At 33.3% G+C, this 17354-nt stretch overlaps 1 protein-coding gene across 1 annotated transcript; it reads left to right on the forward strand.

Moving 5' to 3' along the window:
• The first annotated feature begins 1505 nt into the window (after positions 1-1505).
• On the forward strand, positions 1506-16130 carry LOC129256834 (COMM domain-containing protein 4-like). Its single transcript, XM_054895025.2, has 7 exons — positions 1506-1656; positions 2533-2598; positions 3324-3363; positions 8814-8933; positions 10922-11002; positions 11523-11699; positions 12170-16130. Exons 2-7 carry the CDS (start codon positions 2545-2547, stop codon positions 12208-12210), a joined length of 513 nt encoding a protein of 170 aa, XP_054751000.1. The 5' UTR covers positions 1506-1656; positions 2533-2544; the 3' UTR covers positions 12211-16130.
• The last annotated feature ends 1224 nt before the right edge of the window (positions 16131-17354 follow it).

The following is a 17354-nucleotide window of genomic DNA, read 5'->3' on the forward strand; positions in this document are numbered from 1 at the left end:
TTCAAAACACGATTTTGGCGAGCCATTTCATGAAAAACAAACAAATACAAAAAAGAAGCTGGAAAATATAAACAACAATCACCAAGGAGCAAAATGTTAAAAAAAAAAAAAATTACAGGAGTAATCAAAACTTAAATACAACATTTACATGTATTTACAATAAAAAGAATATATGCAGGGTATATGTGGTTATCCAATATACAAAGGGTTTGGCAACAGACAATAAGATGCAACAATCGGAACACTAGGAGAAGATTGTTCAATACGATATACATTAAGCTGAATTGGTGTAATTGGTGTAATGACATACTTATTCACAGTAATGAAACAGTGAGAAATAAAATGAAAGGAGGAAAGCCAAAGCAGCAAGAAAGAAGGAGGAGAAAAATAACATTTCCATTCAATAAAATACATTTTTCCCTACAGGCATTTCACAGTATACTGGCTGGTATACATAAACAATGAGGTATGTAAACGAGAGTATACAAATAACATGTAATACCGGTACATAAACATCTATTAGCATGTATTTATTTAATAACATTCTGAAGTGGTACTCCAGAATACATGTACATATTGTATACAAAAGTAATATTAACGGTAATAACATAAGAATTTAGAAGGAAAGCCAAGGGAGCAATAAACTAAGAGAAAGGAAAAGAAGAGGAGGTACATGCACATGGTATAACTATAGAATGAGCAATACAATTTCCATTCAAGGCAATGTAACAAATATAGCCTAGATTCATATTATGCTGAAATATTACGTGAGCATATCAGAAAATCCATGTGAATAATAGGTCTACATTAAGAGTATACACACAATTATAGAAGTGCATGTAAAGTGTAAACATTGAGAATCAAGGAATAAGCCATGTCATCACAAGAAAGAAGACGAGCCAGTCGAGAGAAAATTCAGGAAGGAAAGAAGAGAGTCCATGCATGTACATGGCATAACTATAGAATGAACATTTAGGGGTTTTTTTTTCTCATTTTGGGTGTTTTCTTTGTCACGGATGCTTTCCACTCTCCGGGCAATCCAATAGACTACGGTACTTAACATGTAAATAATGTTAGACTTTTGTGCTTGTGCGTCGATTGTAGCACATTCACTCAAAATATAACTGACCAAATTTGTTAATATGTTCAATTTTCACTCATTAATCTGCCAGACCAAATGAATATTTAGATATAGGGCCAGGCTCTAGCCAAGTTTGTTTTTTGTCAAAATTTGAAAAAATGCCAAAGCCACCCCACCCCCCCTTAATGATGAGTACTCTTTCAAGTACTCACCATTGGGGCAAAGGAAATCACAGAAATTTACACAAAATACACATTTACCTGACATTTTTCATTTGTGATTTCGTGGCATCTAACTCTCAGTCAAACTCTTCGAACTCGGATCATAAAAATGGCACAGTATGTAAATTATGATTAAGACAAGAAATTTTATTCGCCATACATGTAGTTGGGAAGAAACTTAAAAAGAGAAAATTTTCAAATTTGGTTATTGATTGAGCTTTTTGTTTTGTTTTTGTTCAACTATCTAATTATGTCTCTTTCATTACCATGGCATGATAACAGAGATTCAGATTTTGTGGAGATTTGGACTGCCCCGATTGGGTGCTTGCAGAGATCAGCATTCTGAGTAAAATAGTGAGTTTTGCTTGAAAATAGTTATTCTTTTTGTGTTATTATGGTTCTGGCCTATCAGCAATAGGCTACTTTGTTAATGATTAATGGCTTAATCCTTGAAGATGTTAATTACTTTTGTTATTATTTTCATAATTGCTATTCTTAGTAATGATAATCATAATGATATTAATACCAATGATGATGATGATGATAATGGTAATAATAATATTCAATTAAGGTAAGGATAATGTTGTGTCGCAGTGAATGTTGATGATGACATAATTTCTTTTGCTGTTATAATCATATTTATCAACAATGCCTGTAGCATTGACTTGCCATAAAAATGTAATTTACTGGTAGATCAATTAAGTGCAGTGTCAAGGAATTATTTACTAACTTGTATGACCCTTGTAAGGTACCTCAGGTCATTTGATAATGACATTGTATTATAAATGATAGAGATAGTAATACTACTAGCATGCTTGAATGAGTACAACTATGACTTCTAATGGTGATTGTTATAAAGAGCAATATTGTAATGAATTAGTAGTACACATATTAGGAGTATGAATAATGGCAGTATATGTAGTTGCAGTAGAAGAGATGAGAGGATGAAGAAGAAAGGTGGAAGTAGGAGGATAAAAAGGATTTGGACTATGAGATGGAGAGTGAGAAGGAAAATGAAAAGAATGAATAGCATTCAGTTGAAATTCTTGATTGACTGATCTACTATCCCTTTCATTTGATCAAGCCTATTGAAATAACTGCTAAGAAAATATCAATTCAAAATTTTCTATGTATTTACCTATTGGTAAAGTTTGAAATTGTGTCATTTTCTATTGTAAAATATTCAAGCTGTTTAATGAATCTTGTGATAATTTTTAATTTTTACTACAGACGTCTGTTAAAATGAAGCTTCTATGCATCCAAGTTATCAAAGATCTTCTTGGAGATAGTATTGATGTGAGTAATTTTCATGTTATAAAATGACATTCATGTATGTATTTTGATATTGTAATTTGCGTTCCATTGATAATTTGGTCCCAGAGAACACTTTGACATATATTGTGATCATCAGCATGGTTGGAGCAGTAAGATTAAGGTACCTTGTCAAAGGTCTGCGTGGCATCTTTTTTAGCAGGAATTCAGCTTTAATGCATCTTTTCATTGTTGCTTCCCTGTATTCCCAATTGTTTTGTCTAGGATGAAGTGTGAGAATTTGTAATCAAACGCCCATTGGGGAATTCATGCATGAGAGACATGGCTCTGACTTTTTAACAAGTTACCTTATTTTGAAACGCCTGATTTTTTTTTTCATGACTTTTTGTAGTGCAACTGACCAATTCTTATGTTGTCATGGTGTTCAAAGTATAATCTTTCCCAAAGAATTAATTTAAAGCTTTGGTTGTCAAGTTAAATTCCCATTAGAAACTTGGCAGAAAGACTCGTTCTTATAAAATTGACAAAACTAAGTAATAGAATGGACACATAAAAGTGTAATGTGACTGACCTTGGAATTCCCCTATAAATTTTCAAATTCCTCTTGAAAGTATCCAAGTACAAACATATTTTTCATTGTTGACTATTTATGTAATCAAAACATTGCTTATGATTTTCTCATGTTTTAGTTTTAAACAAAAATATTGATAATGCTTGCCCATTTAATTGCATTGAAATTGTTATTGCAGTTTGAAAAAGTTTACAAGTTAACAGCAGACGCAAAGTATGGTAAGTACTGAAAGAAAAAATCATTTAGAATGTAGCACGATTTAAATGTACATATTTTAAAAATATTTCAAAGTTCAAATTCAGTATGTTTCATTATTTCAATTATAGCCATCAATAAGAAATCCTGAACAAAATAACAATATACCAAGTGGAAATGATGTCATAATCTCATAGTGTCCTCTGTCAGAGGATATAGGAAATATGCATAAATAGAGTTGTCACAGATGCGCCAGCTGCACATCACCAACGCATGTCGAATGGACCCAACCTACCCCAAATTACCATCAAAGAAATTTGTCATTTGTGACAATGAACAACAAATCACTGACACCTTCGCCAGAATCAACAGGATTTTGGAGACTGGTTTTTGTCTCACCTGCATAGCAGAGTGAGACTATAGGCGCCGCTTTTCCGACGGCGGCGGCGTCAACACCAAATCTCAACCGAAGTTTTTGAATGACAGCATAACTTAGAAAGTATATGGACCTAGTTCATGAAACTTGGCCATAAGGTTAATCAAGTATTACTGAACATCCTGCCTGAGTTTCATGTCACATGACTGAGGTCAAAGGTTATTTAGGGTCAATGAACTTAGACCATGTTGGGGGAATCAACATCAAAATCTTAACCTAAGGTTAAGTTTTTGAAATGTCATCATAACTTAGAAAATATATGGACCTAGTTCATGAAACTTGAACATAAGATTAATCAAGTATCACTGAACATCCTGCATGAGTTTCACGTCACATGATCAAGGTCAAAGGTCATTTAGGGTCAATGAACTTTGGCAGAATGGGGGTATCTGTTGAATTACCATCATAACTTTGAAAGTTTATGGATCTGACTCATGAAACTTGGACATAAGAGTAATCAAGTATCACTGAACATCCTGTTTGGAGTTTTAGGTCACATGTTCAAGGTCAAAGGTCATGTAAGATCAATGAACTTTGGCCATGTTGGGGGTATTTGTTGAATTACCATCATATCTCTGTGTATTGGTCTAGTTCATAAAACGTGGACATAAGAGTAACCAAGTATCACTGAACATCTTGTGCGAGTTATTAGTCCAGTCAATCTAGCCAGAATAGGGGGGTAACCCACAACTAATTGCAACACAAGATATTCCACTGAAATGCTTTCCAGGAAGGTCCCCTAAACAACATACTAAAAGTCCCAAGAAATCCAAGCAGTGGAAATTTATGAAATTTGCATATTATGCAAATTAGCCATGAAAAATTAGAAAAAGAAGGGAAATAATCCAAAGATTACAAATTAAATGTCCAAAACAATTTAATTTGAATGGAAATTCATGATAAATAACTGAATTCAATGTTTTTAATCAAAAGTGCAAAAATTTCTACCTCATTTGCATATTATGCAAATATGCATCCTTATATGAAAAAAATGTCAAGATATTGTGAATTTTCTCATATAGACTGCTTGAAAAAATTTCATTAATGTTGACATTAATATGCCAATCATATCACTAAGCATGAGAATTCATCCCAATGCCTGAAAATTAATTTGCATATTATGCAAATTAGCCATAAAAAATAGAAAATGAGGAAATTAATCCAAAGATTACAAATTAAATGTCAACAGCAAGTAATTAAAACTTCATGATGAATAAAAAAGTTCAATGTCTTTATTTAAAAAGTTAGCAAATGTGCCTCATTTGCATATTATGCAAATAAGTATCCTTATATGGAAAATGTAAAGAAATTTTGATTTTTTATCACATTGACTGCAGTGAAAACATTTCAGTTTTTCAAATTAATATGCTGCTATCACTAAGCATTCAAATCTATCCTAATATGATTTATATTCAAGGAAAAATACTGGAAATATGTTCTTCGCTTCCTAAGCGTTAGTCTGACAAGATGATGGGATTGGCAAGAACAAAGCACAGTATTTGATTGGTGTGAAGTTTGTTAGAGTTGACAACCATTTCTTATGTGGATGGGAACGACTTAGACTTTCTTCAAATTTCACCGCATAAACATGATAAAGTGAGGCCAGGAAAAGCAAACTTATGGCAGGTAAGATCTGATGAGTAGTCTCATTAAGAAGTGCAGCAGAGATTCCGTCTGGCCTAGTAGCTTCATGCAGGTTGTTTTCTTTAACATTTTCTTCAGTAGTCTGGCTACACCTGCTTGACTAAACAATATGTTATCTGGCCATATCTGGGTCAGGACTGGGTCCCAGGACTTCAGCGTCATCATCATCATGATCAGTGGTGAATACTAAGACTAAAAATATTTGCCTTCCTTTAATAATGATATTCCAATGTAGTCATAGGTATTGATATTAAGGGCTTCCAACATGCTAATTGTTACAGCCTGGATCATTGTCAATCCGGTCAACAAATTATAGGCTTGTCTATAAACCCTCTTATGGTCCTCTTTAGTGCATTGTAGCAATTCTAAGCTTTACCTTACTGATGCTTTTGGAGCATTAAAATGTGCAAGCCTTCCTAGCCTTTCTCTGAAACTCTTGACATCTTCCGACACAACTTATGTTCATTGTCTCATTGAGGCAACTTGTGTCGGAAGAAGACATGGTTAACGGTGTGTTCCTGTTAAAGTCCTCTTGATTGGCATTCAGTCTCCTACGTCGACTTGTCGGATTTCAGTACAGAGAGTTGTATGATTGTCCAAAGTACATCTGCATGACACTATTAAAGTCAGCATTCCTCCAGAAGAACATCCTTAGTTGTACCATAAAATGTTTATTCCTCTGGACAACCTCACAGTATACCCATGAGTAGCACATTGTGGCAAATAAATCCTGGAAGTGGTACACACTGTCTAATCAATGTTGGATGGTATTTGATGGTGATGTTAAGGGTGTTCCATTATGTTGTGTCCTCTTGTTGGAAAGGCAATAATCTGGCTTAGTCCTCCATCTGGTTTGTTCATTGTCTCACTGAGGAATTTCTGTTTACCATAAATATCAGGAAATTAATATTATTATTTGCATACGACTTACTTAGAAACTATAGCTTTAATATTTGGAGATGGTTGCCATAGGAGATTTATCAAAGAGGAAAGAACAGAAAATGGATGCTTCATCATGAAGCAGCAATATCAGCAAGAACGTCTAATCACGATTCCTGTATCTGAGAAAGATGCCTATAATGCACTTTAAGCCTTCATCATGAATTTATGAATGGCTTTCATGTCGCTCGTATAGGCAAATGCCCATTGTTACTCTTATTAAGCATGCCCAGAGATCTTGTGATCCAAGCAAGTACTCTTATTCACCACCAAGACAAGTGATGATGATGGTGATGATGATGATGATGATGGGTTCTTGTAAAGCGCCGGTATCCGCCTCAGCTGGGCGCTCATGGCGCTTGCTCAAAAATAGGAAATATCTCACAAATTTCAATGTCTTCAAACAGTGATTAGGATCATCATTCAGTTCAAGTACTGTCCTAGTAATGCTACAATTGAGTTATTCTTGTCTTGGGATAATGTTGGAGTGGGGAACAGAAAGGCCTTCAGGTAAGACTCAAAAGTTGATTGGGTCTCTGCTCTCCTGATAAATTGGGGAAGGCTATTCCACAGCTTTGGTCCAGAGATGTAGAAGGCTCTGTCACCCCAGGTTGTTTGAGATTCCCTCAGCAATGCTTGAGCTGCTGATCTGAGACTGCGTGTTGGTCTATGCTGAGATAAGAGCTCTGAGATGTAGGGTGGAGATTTATCGTTAAGCGCTTTGAATACAAGGACCCCAAGTTTATAAGCTAATTGGTGTGCTACAAGGACCAAATATTCATATTAGAGGAAAGTATCACTTTTGTGTTTCCTTGAATATTTATAACATGTCGGATGCTTATTTGCATAATATGTAAATTACACTTCAGATATTAAGCTGATTATTAATGTATTAGCCATTCTTAGTGCTCACATCATATTGATCTAGATTGAAATGTTTTCATAACTGTTTTTGTGAGAAAAATCAAAATTTCTAGATTTTTTCCATATAAAGATGCTCATAATATGCAAATGAGGTAGAGTTATTCACGATTTTTTATTTAAAATAAATAAATTTGTAAAACTTATAATGGGCTTCAGTTCAATTCGTATTGATTTCTGCACTTGATTTCCAATATTTGGATTATTTTCCTTATTTGTAATTTATTATGGCTAATTTGCATAATATGCAAATTTTGTGATTTTCCATATGCTTGTATATTTAAGGACTTTTAATATGGTGTTTGGGAAACCTTCCTGTAAGGTATTGCCATATTCCAATTTCAATAGATAATCTACTTGCAATTTTTGAGGGATGTATCACCAGTGTGTTTTCTTGAATATTTATAACATGTTAGATACTTTTATTTGCATAATATGCAAATTACACTATAGACACTAAGCTAAATACATTTAGCTGAATACAAATGTATTCAAAGTCCTTAGTGATTGCAGCATGTAAATTCCAACATTAATGAAATTTTCAAGCAGATAATGAGGGAAAAATCACAATACCTTGACATTTTTCAATATAAGGATGCTTATTTGCATATTATGCAAATGAGGTAGATTTTTTTTGCACTTTTGACAAAAAACATTGAATACAGTTATTTATCATGAATTTTCGCTCAAATTGAATTGTTTTGGACACTTGATTTGTAATCTCTGGGCTATTTTCCTTATTTTTCTAACTTTTTATGGCTAATTTGCATAATATGCAAATTTCATAAATTTCCACCACTTGGATTTCTTGGGACTTTTAGTACGTTGTTTAGGGGACCTTCCTTGAAATCATTGCAGTGGAATATCTCGTGTTGCAATTAGTGGTGGGTCAAACCCTATATTGACTGGACTACATGTATATAGTAGTTTTCAAAGTCAGCACTGCTGCTATATTGAATCGCGTGATGCAGGTGAGACCGCCAGAGGCATTCCACTTGTTTGAGATTTTAAAGCACCAGATGTGCAGCACAAACAAATTTTTCCATACTGCATGTATTTTCATTTAGTGGCATCATCAATAGTTGCCTATTTGGGATGGCCATTGTTGCTTAATTATTCAAATTGGCTGCAAGACCAGCAGAATTTGTGCTTTCCAAATTGAATTATTTGAAAGGGCTAAATTAGGTTTTATACAATTATAGAATTGCTAATTGGCCCCTTACATAATAGGGACGAACAAGGAGGATGTCTAGCATTCACCTACACTTGCTTTAGCAATAAACTAGAGGTAAATATTTCTAGGTTGCCATGTGCATTTTTTTTTTTTTTTATTATAAAAAAATTGACTCCTTTGAATGCAATATATTGTTCTGTGAGAATTCACATATTTAAAAGAATTGAACATTTAAAAGATTTTTATTTCTGGGTCACTTTTGATTCCGAGAAAGATTAAATATACTGTACCTTGGACATGAAATGGATTAAAGATTAGGGTTTCGTTAATGGTTTCTTTCACATCTTTCATTACTACAGAATCAAGTGATGTGAAAGCCAGTATTGCTGCTCTATCATTCATCTTGTCAAGTGCTGCTAAATACAATGTTGATGGAGAATCCCTCTCAAATGAATTACAACAGTTAGGCTTACCAAAAGGTATAAATTTTCACTTGTATCAATTTAACATCACTGATTCAAATGAACAAAATGAATCATACCAATAAGGTAATAAGAGGGGCAAATAAGTTGTGTATAACTTTATACCTACCTCCAAGGTAAAACTCAAAACTAAGATTTTAGATTTTCATCATTACTCAAACCTATTGTAATGAGATATTAGTTTGTTCTAAATTGCTTTTAGTGCCAAATATTATTATTGGAAATAAATAAAATTTATTGACTGAATCAAAATATATTTTTTTTATTTGATATGGTTTTAAGGACGTTCCACAGTTAAGTGAAATCCATGTCATTTCTCTAAACTTTGCACATAGATACTTAAGCACCTGAATATTCCAAATATGGATCCATGTGCTTGATTCTTTGCTATAGAGCTCCAGAGTTCACCCAAATTGCGCATTCAACAGAATTTGGCATTTTTAGACCCGACAATATCACTAAAATGAGTTTGAACCTCATTACTCAGTCAAAATCCATGAAAATTTCATCACATTTCGCAATATAGTTAATAATTGTGTCCTAACGATGGAGAATCTGTCTATATTGCTATTTGTTTGCTCTTTTGTCTAACAGCACTGCCAGTTCTGAAAAAAATGTATGAAAGATAACAAAAACCCAATCTAAAAAAATGGGAATTTCAATAACAAACTTGAGAAGTACGATAAATGCTGCACTTTATTTAAAATCTATGTCCTTTTCACCAATTTTTGCAAAGTTGTAGAGGAAAGTATATCTAAGAGGTGCAAAAATTAGAAAATAGGGGTTCATGTGCTTTTTTTTCAAACTATCATCACTTTTTTTTTTAGCAAGTGTGCTATTAAAATTAAAACACCAAAACGCGCCAAATGCTTTGTATCTTTGTGAGAAAACATTCCAAACCACTCAATCATTTATTCAAACTCGGGTCAAATTCGTCATACTTTGCAACACTGCAGACTAAAGTATTTGGAAGTTGTAGAGGTATTTAAGAAAATGGTCTATGTAATAATTCCAGTTTATTACCTTCATAAAATAACACATCGGATCTGCAGTTAGAGTGCAGGTAATGAGGAAAATCAGAAGATCATTGTGATGTCAGCATGCAGAGTGTAAATTATGCGCAGTGTAAATCATGATGCGCACAAACATAACTGTGGGATGTCCTTAATTGAGGAGATAAAACCTGTAATACATGATTTGGTAATTTAATAAAGCCTAATGGACTAGGAGAAAACTAGGATCAGTTGAGAAAAGGATGTAAAGAACTGTACACACACCAACATACATGTAGCTATTGATATTGAGCTTTTGCTGAACTTGGAAAAGAGAACAAGATTATAGATATTTGAACAATAGACTATCATATAGACCAAGCACAACTTTCATTCAAATGCATAAAATAAATCAATTGATAAAAAAAGTATTATTTTACTCTGCTTTTGGTAATATACTTTCATATGTCATTTTGAATTACCAGTATTCATTGTAAGTTCTTGTGTGAGCTGCCAAATAGATTACGGTACTTCATCAAGTACTTGTTTGTACTTTTGTTGGGCATAACTGATTATATGTAGACTGTCTATTCTGTCTACTTTTGAAACATACTGTCAAGCAGATAAAGATGTTTTCTTTGTAAAGATTTATTGGTGTTTCTAAAGATGCAAGTACTTGGAAATAAAAATAGACATTTTTAACTTCTGAAGGTTGATTCAGATTTATTACCACAAACTGAGTTAAATGAATTTTGCTGGTTTATAATTCCAAAGATTATTTTTGACTACTAAGAAACTATACAAAATTGAGGTACCCCATCATTTACCTCCCACTGAAAGAAATAATAGCAAAAAACATGCAACTTTTTAACCAGTTGTCTTGCAAGATTCATGCGCATGTTACACGACTTGCCTGTACTTCACACCATATAGTGCTCATCTTTGCACTAATGTGAATGTCAGTGAGTTGATTTCTCTTTTGATTACATGCAGAACATTCAGCGGCTCTGAGTAGGTCATATGGAGATAAAAGAGAGAAGATGCAAGAGACTTTTAGATCAAGAAGCTTGAGATGTAAGTTGAGTATTTGTATAGTGTAGGAAGCTGAAGCTAAAATAATTTGGAAGAAAAATTCAAATTTACCCTTGAACAATGCAGTTGAATATTTTTTGATAAATTCAATGGGGGTATTTACAATAAATATAGGGAGGGGTAACTGAAATAACAGGTCATGAGTACAGATATTTGTAAGGAAACTTAAGGATATGTGTAGGTAAGAAAGTGGATCTTTGGATCCATATTTTATGTTTCTTGGGTTGAAACCTCATGAATGTATTTTGAGCTCAGAAATTATAAAATGAAAGCAAAGCAGATTTAAAGAAATAGAGAACCAAGATTGTTTCTCAAACTTAATTCATGATATCACCTTTTGAAAATAAATAATGTAATATTTGATTTAAGTGACTTTTCAGATTTTAAAGTATTGTTTATTCAAATTGCCATACAATCTTTAGAGCTCACTGCTCTTGTAAGATTGTGGCAGGTTTAGTACGTATGAACTATGTATGCCTATTTGTCTTTCTTTCTCTTTCAGTATCCAAGTTTGATTCCGTAGACTGGAGAGTAGATTATATCCTCGGTTCAAGTGAGATTGAGACAATCAACGAGCCTAATCTACAACTCAGACTTAATCTAAGAGATACAGATACAAATTCTATCAATGCCACTTCTTTCTCCATTTCTTCTGAAAAATTTAGAACCCTACTAAGTGGTGAGTTTTATTTGCAGTTGGTTGTGTTCAGTGTGATACTTGATATCAGTGTTCAAGGTGTATAAAGTTATGTTTAAAAAGGTTCAGACAATCTCAAGCCTAATGGAAAATGAATTTTTCTGAAGTCTTTCGTACTTTCACCTGTAACTGTATTTATGAAGAGTGTCATCTACCAAAAGTTGAATCTTTACTTTATTCTTACAATGCTTAAAGAACCATTAACTATATAAGTTTTTTATTACCTCACTATTTATTAAGATCAGAATGAATTTCACTCACATCTCTGGCATTGAAATATGTTTGTTCATGTTTTCAACATGTCAATGTAATTATTTTAGTGCAATATGTATCATTCAGCTTAATTATATTCTTTTTGTAACGAATTATTCCTGCTTCGTAGTGTCTTTTTCTTTATTGAATATCTTAATTTTTTCTCTGCTCAATGTTTTTTTTTCTTTATTGAATTGCAGAACTTCAGCAAACTTTAAAACTCATGGATGGCTTATCATAGCTGAGATGATGTTACTCACCAGCTACACTCTATTTTATTATAAAGCATTATAAATTACTAGATGACAGTGGAATCAAATCAAATGATTGGTTGTGCTCATGTGTGACCAGGTAATTGTTTTGCCTAGCAAGTACATTTACCTATGACTGGTGGTGAGCGGTCAGAAGGAAAGTCTAATCACGGTTATTGTTTTGAGATGAGGATGGTTTGTCAAACAACAACGATCCTTATCAGTATCCTGTAAAACATATAATAATAATAATAATAATGTGACTTATAAAGCGCCAAATCCACTCTGTAGAGTGATCAAGGCGCATAAAGAACAAAGAGTTACATTAAAAAGTTTTTAGAAGAGGTATATATGTCACCTTGTTGGGCATTTGTATAATACTCACCCTTTGTTTCCTTTGAAATAGTCCTGATATATTAGAATTGTTGTAGAACTGTTTCATTAGTAGACCGTGCATTACTTGTATAATTTTTACATTTATTTTTAGTGATATCCAGGTATATAATATGCATAAGAGAAATCAGATGTTAATGTGTATAAGCTGCCTAATTCCAGTGTATGTTTTGCATCAAAGTGCTATAGATCTTCATACTCATGTAATTGGTAAAAGGAAGCAAGAGGGAACAAAGGTGATATTTCCTCATTTTTAATGATGCTGATAAAATATAATGAATTACCTTAACATATCTATAAGTAGGATGATTGATCATTCATATGATTGGCCTAGGAGTCAACAATTTTTGGTAAGATACATCAGTTACTCTTGGGTGCATAGGTCACTTTCTCTCCTTTGCTGTAGTAAGAATGGAAATAGTAAAGGGTATTTGTATAGCCCGCATTTCCACCTTGTTAGGTGCTCAAAGCACTCCTTTATTATCCCAGCTAAGCTAGTCTATCAATGAGATACATGTAGTCTGTTGAGTATTATGAAAGAGTTCTTTGCTAGGCATATCTTTCTCCTAATAGACCAGTTCGTAGTTACTTCATGGACAATTTTGGTCACATGACCTTTCATTTCTTTCATTATGATAGGCAGATTTCAAAGCAAGATATTACGTAAGCATGCCTTACATCGCAGGATGAAGAAATTGAATAGACCAGGTGACTAGAATAGCACACCAATGAACACTTTATAAAGGTATTTGTTGCATTCCTACTTTGAATGCATATCATAGCATGTTGCACAATGTACTTGGCAAACTGTAAATACCAGTCGTTGTTGTTGTTTTTGGATGTAAATGAAAAACACAATTCAAAAGAATATATGAATAATCAAGACATCAAAGTTGGTGCTTATCTCATTAGATTTGAAACCACCATGTCATTTTAGTACAAATGACCTTTCTCTGATCATGCGCAGAATCTTTTGATCATGCGCAGAAAGGAACTACGAATTGGCTTATTTCTAGTTTGCTATTGCCATCCCCAGTTATTTGCTAGCCCAAATATACAAAACTGTAGACATGTCCCACCATTTACCCCTCTATTACAATATCCACTTTCAGTATTTCAGTTTTCCTCATGATAGCCATTGTGTTTTAGATAAGATGGTGAATAACATTGTAAGCATTGGTATGTAAGAAGTATTCAATACAAGATTTTATAGGAAACTGGTGTAATTTTTGTAGTATGGGTGTTATAATCTCACTGTTGAGTTTTTGATCCATTGAATTTTATGAATTTGATTATCATGGAGACCATACATTAGGCTTTGATGAAAATCAATCATGAACCATTTTTATGCCCCCGCAGACGAAGTCTGGAGGGGGCATTAAGTGTTGCCCCTGTCCGTCCGTCTATCCTTCTGTCCATCGTTCCGTCCGTCCCCCCACTTGGTTTCCGCGTAATAACTCGAAAAATATTTAATGGATTTTAAAAATTGTTGGTGTGTAGGTAGATGACACCAAAATACAGGCTAAGTTCGAATTCAGAGTCCGCAGGTCAAAGGACACAGCTCATTAAATATGCGAGTTGGTTTCCGAATGATAACTTATGAAATATTCAACAGATTAAAAAAAATTTGGTGTGTAGGTAGATGACACCAAAATACAGGCTAAGTTCAAATCAGGAGTCCACAGGTCAAAGGTCACAGCTCATTAAATATGTAAGTTGGTTTCCGCATGATAATTTATGAAATATTCAACAGATTAAAACAAATTTTGGTGTGTAGGTAGATGACACCAAAATACAGGCTTAGTTCGAATTCGGAGTCCGCAGGTCATAGGTCACAGCTCATTAAATATGCAAGTTGGTTTCCGCATGATAATTTATGAAATATTCAACAGATTAAAAAAAAAATTGGTGTGTTGGTAGATGACACCAAAATACAGGCTTAGTTCGAATTCAGAGTTCAAAGGTCACAGCTCATTAAATATGTGAGTTGGTTTCCGCATGATAACTTATGAAATATTCTACAGATTTTAAAAATTGTTGGTGTGTAGTAGATGACACCAAAATACAGGCTAAGTTCGAATTCGGAGTCCACAGGTCAAAGGTCACAGCTCATTAAATATGCAAGTTGGTTTCTGCATGATAACTTATGAAATATTCTACGGATTAAAAAAATTGTTGGTGTGGAGGTAGATGACACCAAAATACAGTCAGGTCACATAAAATGACCTGACTGTCATATCTTCTGTCAGAGATTATTATGGAAAGGGTGAGTCTTTAGGTCATAGGTCTAAATTTGTTCATTATATATATATATATATATATATGCATATTGGTTTCTGCACGATATTAAGTTCAATCATATTGAATGAATTTCTGATCGCTTTAAACGGGGCATCTGTGTCCTTTGGACACGTCAAATAAAAAAATAAAAAAATATTTTTTTTGGGGGGGGTTCTGATAGAAATTAGCAAATTTTCCCAATGTTATACAGGGCAAATGAACTAGTCACCAGTACATTTTTTTTATAGCTGTCATACTTAGTTTTCTATCCAGTTGTATACAACCATTTCTTACGGTATCTACACATTTAATTAAGGTGATAACAAGTTCTGTTCCATCTGTCTTCTGCTTCTAAATTCTCTAGTGAGATGAAATACTGCAGTTTTGTTACAATTAAGTTTAATTTTTTGACGTAGATAGCTGGGTTTAGGAAACAATATTATGGTATGTCGTTATAATTCTTACATAATTTTTACCTAGAACCGATAAAAACAACATTTATCATGTGATGAATCTATATCTACAATGTATATGAATGCTTCGAAATCTGCAGTACAGACTTAATACCATCTTAATACCAATGAGAGCAAAAGTACAGTTTAATTTCTTTTGACTCACAGCCAAAGAACAAATTTCTCTGCCCCACAGTAATGTATATGACATAGTGCAAATACGCAGGTCAGTATGTTATCTTTGCATATTGCACTCATTTCATCAATACACTGAAACTAATTGGAAACCATAAGTAGATGTTGGCAGTTTGAGACTACATTTACTCAGTTACATACCAATTTTCTTCAAATTGGTTATGGACTTATGCCAGAATCGTCACTATGATTATTCTTCATGAATTTTACAAATACTATACACTCACAAAATATCTACTTCTATAAATTTACATTGCTGCACTTTGGATATTACTTCAAAATTGAAAGTGTTCAGTTTGCAGACAATGGCTTGCCGAGTTCAAATTCATTTTGAAATAGATATTGACATTACAGTAGGCTTTAGGCATATTGATATTTAAACTAGTGTTGACATATTGCAGAATAGTGAGAATGGTATCTCATACTCTGTTATTTCCAAAGAGTAAAAAGTATCGTTATTTGCTTTTATAATGGCATATTATTGTATTAATACTGTAAGATCTTTACAAAGGATCTGTATAACATTTGAAATATTGTATATGTACCTCTATTTGTATGGAATAAAACATAAAACATAGATTAGATTATAATTCTTATCACTTTAGAGAGAATAATTGCTTGATTACATTAAATATAAGCCAATGTTGGCTGTATTTCTGAGTTAGAAGAATGGTCTGGGCTGAAAAAAAATAAAGTAATATTCACAGAGTAAAATGCTGAAAATGTCATCAAAATCGGATAACAAATAAAGTTATTGAAATTTAAAGTTTATAAATATTTTGTGAAAACAGTTATATGCACATCGTAATGAATATTCATTAGGCAGGCTGATGATGTCACACCCCACTTTCTTTTTTCTTATATTATTACATGACATTATAAATGTTTAATTTTTTCATACATGTGTAAATGATGTGTCTCCATTATGATGAAATAAGTTGCGGCAATAAATAACTAATGCACTTAATCAGTTATCAATCCAATTGTTTTTGTTCTTGGTAGATAAATTTTGAATAAACCTAATTTCATATAATAAAATACAAAAGAACAAGTGGGGATATGACATCATCAGCCCACCTAATGAATATTCATAAAGGCATGCCTAGAACTGTTTCACCGGATTAATGCAAATCTTTAAAATTCAATAACTTTATTTGTTATCCGAATTTGATCAAATTTTCAGCATTTGCTTTGTGAATTTTACTCTATTTATTGAGATATAAATATTTCCAACCTGGACCATCCCTTTAAAGTGAAAGTGAAGGAGAATGTTTTGAGCAAGTCCTGTCAATCAAGTGTGGGGTTGGGGTTGGCCTAAGAAGAGATCGAGGGGCTGACATTGAATTATAGAAAATCAAATTACATTCATTGAGCTAAAATCCACTATTCTGTATTTTTGTCAATGTGAAATATGTGAGAAATTATCCATGGGGAAACGCACAAATCTGAGGAGTATGACCTCAAGTTTGGCAAGATCTGTGTGGAAGATGTGATAAACTCTTGGAAGGGATGGCGGATCGATCGAACGGTGGAAAAGTTGTCGGTAAAGGAATAGTCATTTTCCTGAAAACATTTCAATGCAAGCAATAACAAAAAATGCAAATCAAAACAAACGTGAAAATTAAACAGAAACACACAGTTACCCCACAGGCTGTTGTTTCGACCAGCGCCAAAAGCATGCAATTGAACCATGACATGTAGGCATATTATATACTACTACTAGTAACTCCATTACCCCATGGACCTATATGTTCACGATTACCCCAAACCCGACTGAACTGTATCATAGCGCCATACAAAGTAATATCTGGAAA

The sequence above is a fragment of the Lytechinus pictus genome, chromosome 3, assembly GCF_037042905.1.
Source record: "Lytechinus pictus isolate F3 Inbred chromosome 3, Lp3.0, whole genome shotgun sequence".
Lineage (NCBI taxonomy): Eukaryota > Metazoa > Echinodermata > Echinoidea > Temnopleuroida > Toxopneustidae > Lytechinus > Lytechinus pictus.